The sequence below is a fragment of the Buceros rhinoceros genome, unplaced genomic scaffold (genome assembly GCF_000710305.1).
Source record: "Buceros rhinoceros silvestris isolate BGI_N320 unplaced genomic scaffold, ASM71030v1 scaffold12066, whole genome shotgun sequence".
Taxonomy (NCBI): Eukaryota; Metazoa; Chordata; class Aves; order Bucerotiformes; family Bucerotidae; genus Buceros; species Buceros rhinoceros.
This window is the reverse complement of record NW_010415851.1, coordinates 40,492-53,473: the sequence shown is the minus strand read 5'-3', so window position 1 is coordinate 53,473 and position 12,982 is coordinate 40,492. Positions and strand designations below refer to the sequence as shown.

The window sequence follows — 12,982 nt, the reverse complement described above, 5'->3', positions numbered from 1 at the left end:
CCCTACTCCTGCTGACCACACTATTCAGCCGGCTGTTGACCAACAGCCCCAGGTCTTTTTCCGACAGGCAGCTTTCCAGTTCTAATGGTTTTGCTCTGTTTCCGTCATCCAGCTAAGCTGGGCTAAGGGAGCAAGAGGAACTACAACAGAAATATTTTTCAAAAATGAACTCTTAATAGGTCTCTTTTTTATTATTATTACAAAAAACAGTCCAGAAACATTTGTTGAGATCTTTTCTTGGCAAAAGATGCATTTATGGAAGCTTCATTTTTAAATGTACATACATAGTTATAAGGTATATACTATCATATATATACACATACAGTGGTATATGTATGGTCATTAGAATGCTTTATAATGTCTTTGCCTGTTGTGCAGAATACTTTTCTTGAGACCTTTATCAATCTGAAAAAAGAAAATATTATTTCCAGAGAAAATAGGAGTAGCAAACTTGAATAAACTGTCAGTTCCTCTTTTTCCCCATAAATTTCAGTACATGGATACTTACAGGCTGTTGCCAATGTTCAGCATACTTCTGCTTTTGAAGTTCTTGGGCAATTGCTTGAAAAATTTTTCTTCCGCTACTGATTTTCTGCAAATGATTTAAAATATTTGAAGTCAGTGCTAGATACAAAATTGGGCGAAACACTTTGCGCTAGCTTTTATAATTCCAATTTCCCCCCCCTTTTTTCTGCATTATTTCCCCAATTATGTATATGTATTTGAGAACGTTACTAAATAACACTTTAAGAACATTCAGTTTGGCAGGCAGAAGGGCTTTAAATTGTATTAATATTACTTCTCTTAACATACATACATTCTTTAGTGGATATTTAAATGTATTACCTCTGATTTTTATTCAGGGATACATGGTGATATTCTTAACAGTCCTGTTTTAAATACATTAGGGCCTGCTTGCATGCACCATTTAAGTAAACAAAAAATTAATAGCAAAACCTGTTATTTTTAGAAGTTTGAACAAAATTTACTTAAAGGAAGCTGCATATCAGAGATGGCCTTTACATAGATTTGCTATCCTGTATCCAGTTTGTTAAAAATAAGTTAACTAAATAGTTAAAATGAGTTAAATGTAAAGTCTTTAACTAGTTTTGTACAAATCTGAAGTGAAGCCTTAAGAGCTCTGAATGTCTCTAATAATTGAATCATCAATCAATCACAAAATTGATGCCAAATATACTCTAAAATGACAGGCAAATAAAAAGCAAAAGAAGTGATGACGTACACAGTTCTCTGCTCTTTGGTCTTCGTTCCCCCTTTTCTTTAGCAGGTGTGGTTTTAACTGGAGGAAGGGAGGGATGGTAGAATAAAAAATGATTAGAACACGGGAAGTGACTGCTAAGTGCAGAGTCGTTAAAAGTGTAGCCATTACACAGTGTCCAACAGTTTGTAGATGACAGTCTTTCATTAGATCAGCTTATACCAATGGAAAGATCAGAGAAGCTTTCGAGTGTGTAAGGCCTTCTTCAGCTGCCGGTAGCAGATGTTGCAAGTTCTTTTGCTTTGACTACCAGGGGACCTGCCTGAAGCACTACCCAATTCTTAAAAATACACCAATGGTATTACAGATGACAGTTTTTCCCCTCAAGTTGGCTCAATTAATTTTTCCCACCTAGTTTAGTGAAAACCAAAAACCAAAACGACAGTCCTGTCTTTATGCTTGGACAGTGATTGCTACAGCAAAGAACCGTTTTACCATGGCATACCACCTAGGACTGCGAAGTTCTCATTCTCATGTCAAGTCTCATTATTATGTAAAGATTCTAGTTGCAGCTTTGGGTGTTTGTTTTTAACTAAACACAAAGTTTATTCTAGATTTTAAAAAAGCAATCCAGTAGTTATATAATTTTCAACCAGGTGCATTCTGATGTATTTGTTTCCTATAAGCATAAAACTTCTTCCAAGACTCTCATATTTTTTTAATTTTGCCAAGGTCTCTCTTCTGTATATGTGTGATGAAAGGATAGAATTTCATTACCCAGGTCAAGTCAGTCTGCAGTAACTCTACTGCAACTCACAAATACTTTGACATTAAATTTAAATTATTCCACTTTTACTGGAAACTAATCCAGAGATTTGATGACTTAATGATGCTAATTTCTAGTTTTGCTTTTTGAGTGTGCCTTGATAAATAATTTCCAACTTGCCAGTTCATACTCTCAGGATAATTTTAACTTTAGAATACCTATTCTTTAGACACTTTACTAAAAAAAGAAACTGTGTTTGCTATTGAGGATACAGGTATGTGTCACACAAGACTTTGCAAGTGCGAGCAGCATATGAACTTCAACCAACCGTCTCTTTAACTTAATCACAGAAGTTACGGAATCTAGGAATGTCTTTCTAGTCTCCTTATGGAGATGTTAAAAGTGCTTGGATTTACAGAATGAACAAGATCAGAAAAATCACTTTGAACCTACCTTGTAGATTACAAAGAACGTGAATACAGTAGTGCTGTATAGAAACAGTAAGGATGAGGCGATGATCATGAAGATGAAGACAAGTTTTCCATTGCCGTGCTGCTTCTCTGCTCCTTTATTAAAAATGAGTGTTAGAATAAAGGTCAGTTCTTCTGATGCACGTTATTTTAAGATTCTGCATTTCCCCTTCCTCTGAGGAGTTAAAAAACCTTACACCAGTCAATATTCTCTGGTTCAGTTTCAGTCTGAATTCCTTAGTGAGATCACTTTTCTTTTGTTTCCCTGAATGTGTGCAAGGGCAATGGAGACGTTATTTTTTTATTATGATCCCTTTTTATTATGCTCCCTTTATTTAGGGGTAGACAGAGAATAGAATGCACTTTTCTGCTCTCGTAAAGGAATAGCTCAATAAAGCTTACAGGCTTTTGTTCAGAAATGCAATTAGAGGAAGGAATATAGGGAGAGTAATAATCCAGGTAGGTTTTGGGTTGTTTACTATTTTAGGCATGTAAAACTGAAATGTAGTTAATGAAGTCTCATCACTTTCTTAACTAGAAGGCAAATGACACAGATTCAGAGCTAAAACTTTTTTCTCACAGTGAATCCCCAGTTCAGAGACCCTGTACTCTGTTGCATGTCTTTCCACTAAATGTTGGTTTCTCTGCTTCTCCTTTCTGTTGAGACTTCCTTTCTGACACCCGCTGAGGTCTCTACGTACGAGTATGGTTAGATAACAGGACTACACAAGTTCACTCTTTTGTAGAATTCCAGAGTCCTTTGCATCGTATGACAGAGCAGTCTAATTAGAAAATGAAGTTCAGAAGGCTATTTGTGGAATCTCTCCATAGTTTTACTATTAATATTTTAATGTATTAATATATTTGTACTGCTCCCAACAGTTTTGTTGTTTATTCCATCTTAAGTGACATTCTTGAAAGTGTAAATAGAAAGAGTATTTAGGAAAGATAATTTATTTCTTTTAAGATTCTACATTTAGAAGGAATGATCAACTGACCTGCTTTTGTTAGTACTGTTCCATCTCCTGTTTGTTTAGAATAGGGTGAACTTGAATGTGAAAATGCTATTCCACAGATATAAACAGCATTGTCATCAACAGTCAGATCATTGATCTGAAGTGAAATGTTATTTTCTGAAATATATACTTTGTACTTCTGATGATCTGTGCATCCAGGAGTACACAAATCTTCATGTTTATTAGTTAAAAAGCGAAACCATAGAACTTCAGGTGAGGAGGAGGAGCATCCAGAGGCAGAGAAAACACATGTTAGCGACACAGTGTGTGCGGAGTAGTCAGCTTCCTGAAATCTGGGTTGTGTTACAGTGACTTGGCAGGTATCTGCAGTGCCTGTGGAGAATAACCAGTTGGTAATGTAAGGAGCAATTCAAAGGGAAGGCACGATCTAAACAGAAAATAAGCTACTTCGGATGCACTCGAGAAAATGTGGGAGGAGACGAAGAAAACCATCCGTGTTTCAGACTTGCAATTTTAAAGGTTGTTTCTGACAAACTGTTCTTTTAGACGATTCCCAGACCTTGCCCATGTGTTCATTTCACAGTTTTCCCTTTGTGGTAATATGCTTATCTTTCTGGGCTTTATTGAAAAAGGAAAGAGAAATCTACAATAATGTGAAGACCTCCTTTGGCCCTGCAGAAGTGTCTGATGCCAAGCAGTGGAAATCTCGTAAATGGAGACATTTGTAATTTATCAATTTCATAACATTGATTGGAACTCATAGTAATTCCTAGACATTCTTCCACTTCATCACATATATTGACTTTGGGTTTCTAAGGATAATAATATTGCTTGTTAGTTCTGACATTTAAAAATGTGTGCAGAGAAAACAGGAAGGTTAATCAGAGAATCCTAATTAAGGAACTGAAATGTATGGTTTAATATGACTGGTCTGGAAGGGTTTTTTTAAATCCTTATTGAAATCCATAATTTAAATACCGGTTTAGTATATTTAATTTAATTCAGCTAAATTGCTTAGTTATTTAAACAATGGAATTGAGATTATTGCAGTGAAAATGGAGGTAGTAGCATAATGATGTCTTTTTCTGCATCCTAGAAAGTAGAAATTAGATGAAAAATAAACTGAAGTCTCTTAATCTGCTGATACACAGATCCCTTCATCATTTTTCTCACTGTCTGTTTTATGGACCAAATCCAAGCAGATTCAATGTCTGTGATTTCTACAGGAATAAAACGAACTCTACTTCTACATCAGAGATGTTCTGTAGCAGCTACAGCAATCTAAAGACTGTAGTAATGGCAGTCGTCGGTGTACTTTCGCCCTGTGTGGTGAACAGCAAAGTGCAGTTGATCTGCTTCTCTTCACCACCTTACGCTAGGGCTCTGGGTGGCCTTGCGGAGCAGAACTCCATGGCTTCAGTTCATGTAGATACTGTCTGCTGAACTTGGCAAACCCTCCTCCCAAACAAGCCCAGCTGCACCGACACCATGCTGCTGCTGCCTGAGCAGTCTTTGCAGGGGAGTGCAGTAGGTGTTGACCCAGAAATCGTAGATTACAGGAACATGGCAGACTTTGGAAGAAAAAGCATTTGATAACACTGCTTGATTCTCAGCAAAACTTTCTACTGCTCTTATTTTGTAGCTGTGCTGCAAATCATATCCACAACACTTCCAGTCTTGTTTAACTGCTATTGTATGGGAAAATATAAGAAGCTTAAAAACAAGTCTTACCAGCACCATAGAGAATCCAGTCAATTGCCAGTATTAGCACGTTTTTTAGTTTGTTGAAAGATGCCATCTCTTGTATCTCACTGGAAATGATTCTACTTGAAGGAAGAGGAACTTAAGAAATCTTTGGAGTTGCAGATTAGAACTTCCTGTTTAGAAGGGTGTTTACTGTTGCATTTAGCAAACTGGTTAAAGGTACAGACCGAACCAGGAAGCATTTGTTGTTTGTGGATGACATTATTTGGAAAATGAGTGAAGAGTTTCAAATTTTGAACTTCTGAGAGTTGTACCTATAATCCTTCAGATTACTTCATTGGATATAACAAATGACAACGCATTTCCCAGCATGCTACAGGTGCTCAGCTTCTCAATTTTATATGACCCTGAACAGCCTTTGCTGTATCAGCTAGTAGGTGGCTATAGCCGTCTGTGATAATGTGGTGGTCTGCTGATGGGACCTTCACAGCAAATCACAATTTTCAATTTGCTGTATTACCTGACATCATGTTTGGCCAGTAGACATAAAGAAAGAATGTTATAATGCTGGAAAAGGTCTTTATTAAGTAGTCTGTCTGTCCATGTCTGCTGAACACCAGCCTCACTAGTGGAAGTTACTTTTCATCGTGGAACTGCTGGCTGTAAATGTTAACAAAAGACCTTCAGAAGGAACTGCTTCTGAACAGTAGGCAAAAACCTGAACTGCAACAGCTCTACAGATGGCTTGTCAACCTCCTGTTTGTAGCAGAATGGAATATAATCTGTGCGATACGCTTTCTGTAAGAAAATACAAGGCACAGTAAAATTTTCTTTATAATCTGAACAAAGCTGTTTTGTTTTCTCAGTAGGTGGCAAGTGGGAAAAGCCCTCAGAAGTTTTGGAAATCAAAGGGCACACTTGGGAAGAACAGGTGAATAGCCTGCCAGAAGTTTTCAGTAAAGCTGGTTTCGCCATCGAGGCTTTCACCAGACTGCCATACCTATGTGAAGGTGATATGTATAATGACTACTATGTACTAGATGATGCCGTCTTCGTCCTCAAGCCCGTGTAAGCGTGTATGAAGTAAATTTCCAGAATCTAACCCAAGAAGCAGCCTCTGAAAGAGGAGTTTGATTTATGGTTACTTAAAGGGAGGGAATTTGGGAGTTGCTGTGCGAAATAAATACCATGTAAGAAATTTAACGGCCAAAATACTAATGTATTTCTTTGTAGTGGGATTAGGAAAAAAAAGGTTGTTTTTTAAAAAGACTCTTCAATTGAGAATTTTTTTTTTACCAGCTCTTAAATCAACAATACATTCTGCAGTCCAGCAGTAATGGTGGATATTTTTTTATACTTACCTGTAACTGGGGTCAGATCCAAACAAAAGCAATAATCCTAATAATGGTGAAGCGGATACAGTGCGAACTGTTGTTAAAGAAATCAAGTGAAATCTGGCAATAAAGTTACCCATTCAGTTCAAGCCTTGTTGAATATAAACTGTTGAAATGGATATTCTTCCGTGCTAAGTTACTTTTTCTCTTACTGTCATTCTTCACGTTTTTTATCATGCTAATAAACTTTTTTTGAGATGACTTTTCGCATTAACTTTTGTGTTCATTTTTGTAACCGTAGCCGCGCTTGTCAGCAGCACCTGCGTTCTGTGTTGAAAATCAAGCTCTCAGTAGCAGCACAACTTTCCTTTTTTTTAAACAGCATTTAATTATTGTTTAAAGGGGTAACAGTCCACAAAAAGTGTATCAGTTTTGGTTGGATTTCCTTCATGTTCCTCTCAAAGCCTCATAAATCCTCATTGCCTTTGCGTGTGCCATTTTCCAGCCATTGGGGTTACGGTAGAACTTGCCAAAACTGCACTTTAAACTGACGGGTTTAATAATAAACTTTATAACCAAGTTGTTTCCAAAAGTTTTCAGCTTCAGAAAACTTGGAGGCAGTTTCTTGCAAGTTTTATGAGTTAAAATGCCTCTGAGGATCAGGCTATAGGGACCTGATTTTGAAGGTTTTGCTAGCTTGGTACAATTTTCTTCAGGAACACTAAATAAATGCTATTTATTTTGATATGTTTTGTTTTAAAAACTGTTTAAAATGGATAATTTATGGCATTTGGGATATCATCTTCCTTTAAAACAACAAGCAGCATCATAATTAGTAAGGAACTGACAGGCGATTGTCTTGCATTGCTTGGGATGTAAATATTGTGAGAGAGAGCAGAGAAACCTCAGCTTGTGTGTCAGCTGGTAAGTACAGTAGGAACTGACCTACCCTTTGCTTTTGAGTCTAAAAGAGTGTGTTGTGTTTATTCGTTTGTGATTTTTTTTAGAAGATTGATGATCTTACGCCAGATAGGGTGCTTCAGTGTGTCTTTTCGCTTTACCTTGGACTTCCTTTGCCTGATGGTTAGTGATTTCTCTTGCTAATTTAATTGCCTTTTATTCTCAGTGATCTTTGTGGAACAGAAGTATTCTGTAGTATAGGGTAAGGGGGTTGGTGGTTTTTTTTCAACAGTAATTCAGTGTTATTACCTTTACTTTTACTCAACTAGTAGTGGGAAAATATATTTCTTAACGTGTAGTGAATTTAGCTTCATGTAGCAAATATGTATTAGGACAAACGTTTTCAAAGGTACTTAAGTGTTTTAATTCCACAGGTTAAAAATCACTCAAGAGACTATACAATCCACATCGCTTGTATTTTTTAAGCCTGTTGCTTAGGACTCGTTTGCAATAGCTTTGAGAGGTTTTGGGACAGAAAGTGCAATGTAAGTAATGTTGGGGTTTTTTCTTATGATTTTCTATTTTGTTCCCTCTATTTAAACACGTTTTCTTACACTTGAGCTGGGGAGTTAAAACACTTAAGAAAACGTGGCCAATAACAGGGAGAAGCTGTGAACAGAGTAAGCTTAAATTCAGCAGGGTCAAAAACCTGCTTAGTCCTGCTGACTGCACCTACAGCTGTACTTCTAAAATCAGAGTGCTTTGTGAAGGAAGGGACATGATGTGGCTCATTGTGTCAGGAAGGGGATTTCTTTCTCTTACCAGACCTTGAGTGCATTCGTGTGCAGTTAATGTCTGCTCACACAACCTATGCAAAGAAGTCCAGTCGTCGATTAAATTGCCTGCAATACTTTTAAGATGTCATCCAAGGGGTAGAGTGTTTATTGTAAGTCCAGTGTTCAAATTCATTACTCCTGGGCTTGAGGAACCTGCCTTGTCCCTCTGCTGTCCCTGTCCTGCTGTGGGTGATGGCGTGCAGGCGGTCTCCCTAATGTGCAGTGTTTTGCCCTAGAGAGTAACTAAACTGTCAAGGTGGCACTGGATGTTTTGCATTGCAGGAAGAAGATGCTGTGCAAGTCCGTGATTTAGTTGGAAACTTTCAAAACAAAGTTGGAGCAGTGTCATCTCTCAGAAAGCGCAGCCCCCTTTTGTTGGGTGATGGCAGGTACAGTCAGTTCATACTCTGCTCTGAGCGGCCCAGGGCCACCTGCCCACGCTCGGGTGGGGAGGTGTGGGGAGCAGGGTGCTGGGCAGCACCAGCCTGGCCCTCTGTGTTTCCCACACTGAGCTCTCCATCTCAGGAGGGGACGCATCCTCTTCTGCCTGCTATGGGAGTCACTCACCTTCTGAGCCCCACAGCAGAGGAGACGTTTCCCTCCCCTCTGGCTGAAGGCTGGGTGCTGCTGGGCAGACACCTGAGGCTGCAAGGCGGTGCTGGCCCCAGTCCCTGCCCCCTGCTCTGGGGTCCCTGGCTGGAGCCGCCCAGCTCATTGCACTGTGAGTGCAAGGAAGGAGGCACGCGCAGCAGAGGCAGGTAAAGTGCTGTGGGGTCCTGGCTCTCCCCAAGAACCCACCATCTCTTCTCTTCTGCCCCCCCCTTACTTCTCTCTCTCCCTTTCCAGCCTGAAGTGCTCGAGGGTTCCCTCAGTGCGTAACAGCTGCTTTTTCAGAGGTGCAGAAAGCCTGTCTGCAAGAGGGAGAATGGGCACTGGCAGTGCAAGGGTGTATCAGCAAGACTTCTGATTATGAGGTTAGCTTTCTGGTTAGCAAGCCTCAGAGAAGGCAGTGACTGCATTGGAGGGAGCAATAAAATGTCTGGGATTTCTTTACATGGAAGAGTTGCTGTTTAGTAAGCAAGAGAAGGCATTCTGGGGGCTCCTCGTAACCGGGGAGTCCTGCAAGGGTGAAATCTCAGATCTGATCACAGCATGTGCTGCTGTGGTGCATGGAACGCTCTCTGGGGGACTGTGGGATGGGATCTGCAAGAGATCCCCACAGGGTGATTTGGGGTTGTCTAAAAGCTGCAGGGAACTTGTGCAAACAGTCAGGTTTCACTGACAAAAGGAACTATTTCATCCCACAGATTGTCTTACCAAGCAGGGCTATTTCACAGAAAACTTTCTGTGCACCCGCTAATTATCCGCTGGAGTATGTCAGGGTAAAAAAGCGCTTTTCTTAGCATTTAATCTTCTTGTATGTTAATTCAGCATGCTCTAATTAAAATATGCTCCCTGATCAACGTGAATGAGTTGGAATAAACAAATCAGAATTGACTTTGGTAGCATGATTTAAATTATGCAGAGTAATCAAACCTTACTACGAAATTAATAGGGCAGAGGCAGAAACAAACACAAGAAGGTTCATTGTCTGGGAAACCAGATAGGTCTGTCTGAGAGACATGTACTGTGGAGAATAGCTGAAAAGAGTTTCAGTGTGTGCAAGAACAGGACAGAGGCGATGGCTTCTTAAAGTCCAGTGTTTAAATGTCTCATCATCCGTCACTTTGAGTGACTCCTGTTACAAGACTGGAGTTAAGTGTTCGCAGGAGACTGAAGCGCTGCTAGAGGCTGTTGAAAGGCGTTTTCATAAAAGAGTACCTTGCTGATACGTGAGACTAAACAATCTGAAAAAGGTGTTCACATTCATCAAATGTTCAGATCTGTAACTCAGGCTGTGGCAGAGAACTTAAAAAAAAGAGAGAGAGAGATAATGAATCCAAATTCAGCAACAAAAAGAAATACAGAGATTAAGTGTGGCTGTAGATAAACTCTTAAATGAAGGAAAGGGAGAAAAAAACCTAACAAAGTCATCTCAGGGTCAGAGTCAAGTTGGCCAGCAGAGCTCTCTGTGTCCTTTGTTAAAGCAAGGGCCTAATCCCAGTGTAAAAAGCTGCAGTCTGTAGAGCTGGGCATCATCTACTATCTCAGATTAATTGATTGTTTTGCCTGTGGGGATGGTGACTGGCACAGCTGGGCAGAGGCTGAAAATCCTCTCTGCGGTAAACTTGGTGCAAGGGGGATTATAGCGCTGAGGGGGGGAAGTGGCTGCAAAAACACCTCTGTGAGCAAGACCTGCCTCCAGAGGGGATGTAAGTGCACACTTGGCGGACTTGTATTTACATAAAGTAGATCTCTGTCCTGGAAATGGTTCTAAATTAAAAAACTGGAGCAAGCACTTCTAGCTCATTCTGATCTCTGCCTGTACTCCGTAACTTAGGCTGTCTCTGATTTATAGCTGTGAAAGTTTCGTGTGAATATTGCCTTTTGACTCTGTTCTTTTCATTTTCCTTTTCAATCCAACTACCTTTTATTCCAATAAACACTAGAAGAAATGTCCAGAATTTTGAAGATCTGTCTGTTACTGATATCAATGAATCATGCTGAGATTACACACAGTCAGAACTCTGAAGGTAAGACCAGACCCATCCCCCTGTATGAGGGATGTATTTTGTGTAGTGAAATAGATGCAGTACCATTTTGTAACTAGGACCATATCCTGTGCTCTCCTGGCTTCACGGAGCTGTGCCAGCGAACAACTTAACCAAGACTGCTTGTTATTTAATAGCCTTTTATTTTCACTGTTTTTCTGTAAATACATTGAATCAAAAGTGTATTAAATGCTTATAAATAAATTTTGTGTGTATATATGGTTTTGATCACTGCATACAATACATGTATTTTTGTATAACACAGTTGAATAGTAAAACATTGAATCAACTTCAACTAATGGGATGATCTTTTACAGATTTGCCTCCATTATTACACAAAGCTGTGGTTAGTATTTTTATTTGATCTCTCTACTAACATTTTGTACTATCATCTAAAATTAATAGTTTATTACGTGTATTTATAATTTTTTCTTAGGAAGAAGTAATAACTGGGAAATACCTGAATGGTAATGTACAAAGTTGTTCCCACTTATGCTTCTAAAAGGAATTAATGCTTGGTGTTGCACCGTAACTTTTTATGTTCCATTTTTCATGTGCAGCCCTGCTTGATATACTTCATTTTCAAAGGTAATGTTTTACTATCACCGTCTTGATTTTTCAGTAGAATAGTGCACTTCAGACATGATCTGATTAATTTCCACAGAAACTGGAAGATAATGGATGGATTGAAATGGGCACCTGTGATTACTGTGATGTAGATCTCCTATGAGGATTATTTCCTTTTCACAAGGAAAAAGCTGTTTTTCACAATAAAGCAAACATGCTTTAGAATATGGCTGAGAATGAGGCTGAGAATAAATACTTGCTATGGTTTTCAAAGGTTTTGATAATTAAGTTTGTTAATATGTTTCAGACTGGCTTTTTAAGGAATTTAGGTGCAGTCCCAGCTTTCCGTCCATCTCCTTTTCAGTCCTGCTCCATCCCACTTCTCACAGCTCCTGACAACTTTTGAATTATTTGCTAATTTTGTTTAAATTTGAAAGGACAGTATAAGCTTCAAAGGCAATTCTGCTCCAACATATTTTGAGAAAATCAATGTCTGTGTGAAGAAGACACGCTGAAATGAATGACTCCGCTGAGGGAAAGGCAGCAGACATTAGTCACTGCACTTTCTTTCTACAAGCAGATCAGAACAGGCGTAATGGGGTGCCAGGAAGCACAGGAGCCACAGCACAGCTTGTCTCAAGCTTGGAGATGGGACTAAAGGCAACACATTGGAAAATTGAGGGTGGTTGTGGAGTTAGATGGAAAAACCCGTAACTAATTCATTGCATTCCTCATTGAACCCGGTGTTTTCATGGTGTTATATAGGTCAGCTGTTAGTCTGGTTCGGCCGGAAAGTTGAATACTTGTGTCATTATGGTGTTAGTAGCAGTGCTTGTTTTTCTTCTTGTAATCTGCTATTTTGCATTTTATATTATTTTACTGGCGGTTTTGGTCCTGTTTTCTGTTACAGTTCTAATGTCTGGACAGCAGATATGCTTACAAAAGTCATGGCATATTTTCATGCCCGGGAAGTTACGTTTACTCTTAGCAGTCTACAGGTTTGTGCTATTTAATATACATGAAAAATTTTATTTAAAAAGGAATTAGAAAGCAACCACTCTCTGTAGCCAAAGCTGGTTGGTCAGCAGATATGTTAGTTATCTCTATTACTATGGTGTAGCAGATAAGTAGGAAAGAGAAATAGGTTTTTTGGTTGTCTTTTCCTCCTAAGATCACAGGAGTACACAAAGTACAAATAATAATAAAGCAGATCCTTTTGCGTTTCCTCTGATGGAAAGTAGGAGTTAGAAGTCTTCAGGCTCAGTGATTGTTTCTAAATTGAGAATACACGCTGTTTCTCCACAAAATGGCAGGTTTCTCCCAGATTGTGACTGGCTGTAATTTGTGCTGCTTCTGATGGAATCAGGGCTCCAGAGCATCCTACAAAACACATCCACCTTTTAAAGCTCCGCTGAGCTCTGGTTTTGTAAATTATCAATGTGGAAGTGATATAGGGAAAAGTCGTCGTTCTTTATCCCTGGTCATCATGATTAGTTACAAGCTGAGTTTACATGGAGCTGTAGCCTGCTAATCAAAACCGAACCCTTTCCCTCCTCCC

At 39.2% G+C, this 12,982-nt stretch overlaps 3 protein-coding genes across 3 annotated transcripts in view; 2 read left to right on the top strand and 1 right to left on the bottom strand.

The window, feature by feature from the left end:
* Window positions 1-5,230, bottom strand: part of IGSF6 (immunoglobulin superfamily, member 6) — a 6,615-nt gene extending 1,385 nt beyond the window's left edge. Inside the window, exons 1-5 of the mRNA XM_010137565.1 lie at window positions 5,164-5,230; window positions 3,454-3,804; window positions 2,439-2,545; window positions 1,244-1,300; window positions 509-592 (exon numbers count right to left, since the gene is read on the bottom strand). Coding sequence (XP_010135867.1) covers window positions 509-592; window positions 1,244-1,300; window positions 2,439-2,545; window positions 3,454-3,804; window positions 5,164-5,230 — 666 coding nt within the window. The remainder of the gene's footprint in view (window positions 1-508; window positions 593-1,243; window positions 1,301-2,438; window positions 2,546-3,453; window positions 3,805-5,163) is intronic.
* Window positions 1-6,729, top strand: part of METTL9 (methyltransferase like 9) — a 16,550-nt gene extending 9,821 nt beyond the window's left edge. The window contains exon 5 of the mRNA XM_010137567.1: window positions 6,003-6,729. Coding sequence (XP_010135869.1) covers window positions 6,003-6,208 — 206 coding nt within the window. The 3' untranslated portion in view covers window positions 6,209-6,729. The remainder of the gene's footprint in view (window positions 1-6,002) is intronic.
* A 4,031-nt stretch (window positions 6,730-10,760) lies between these two features.
* OTOA (otoancorin) overlaps window positions 10,761-12,982 on the top strand; it is a 35,194-nt gene continuing 32,972 nt past the window's right edge. The window contains exons 1-5 of the mRNA XM_010137566.1: window positions 10,761-10,839; window positions 11,175-11,203; window positions 11,294-11,324; window positions 11,418-11,445; window positions 12,335-12,422. Coding sequence (XP_010135868.1) covers window positions 10,761-10,839; window positions 11,175-11,203; window positions 11,294-11,324; window positions 11,418-11,445; window positions 12,335-12,422 — 255 coding nt within the window. The remainder of the gene's footprint in view (window positions 10,840-11,174; window positions 11,204-11,293; window positions 11,325-11,417; window positions 11,446-12,334; window positions 12,423-12,982) is intronic.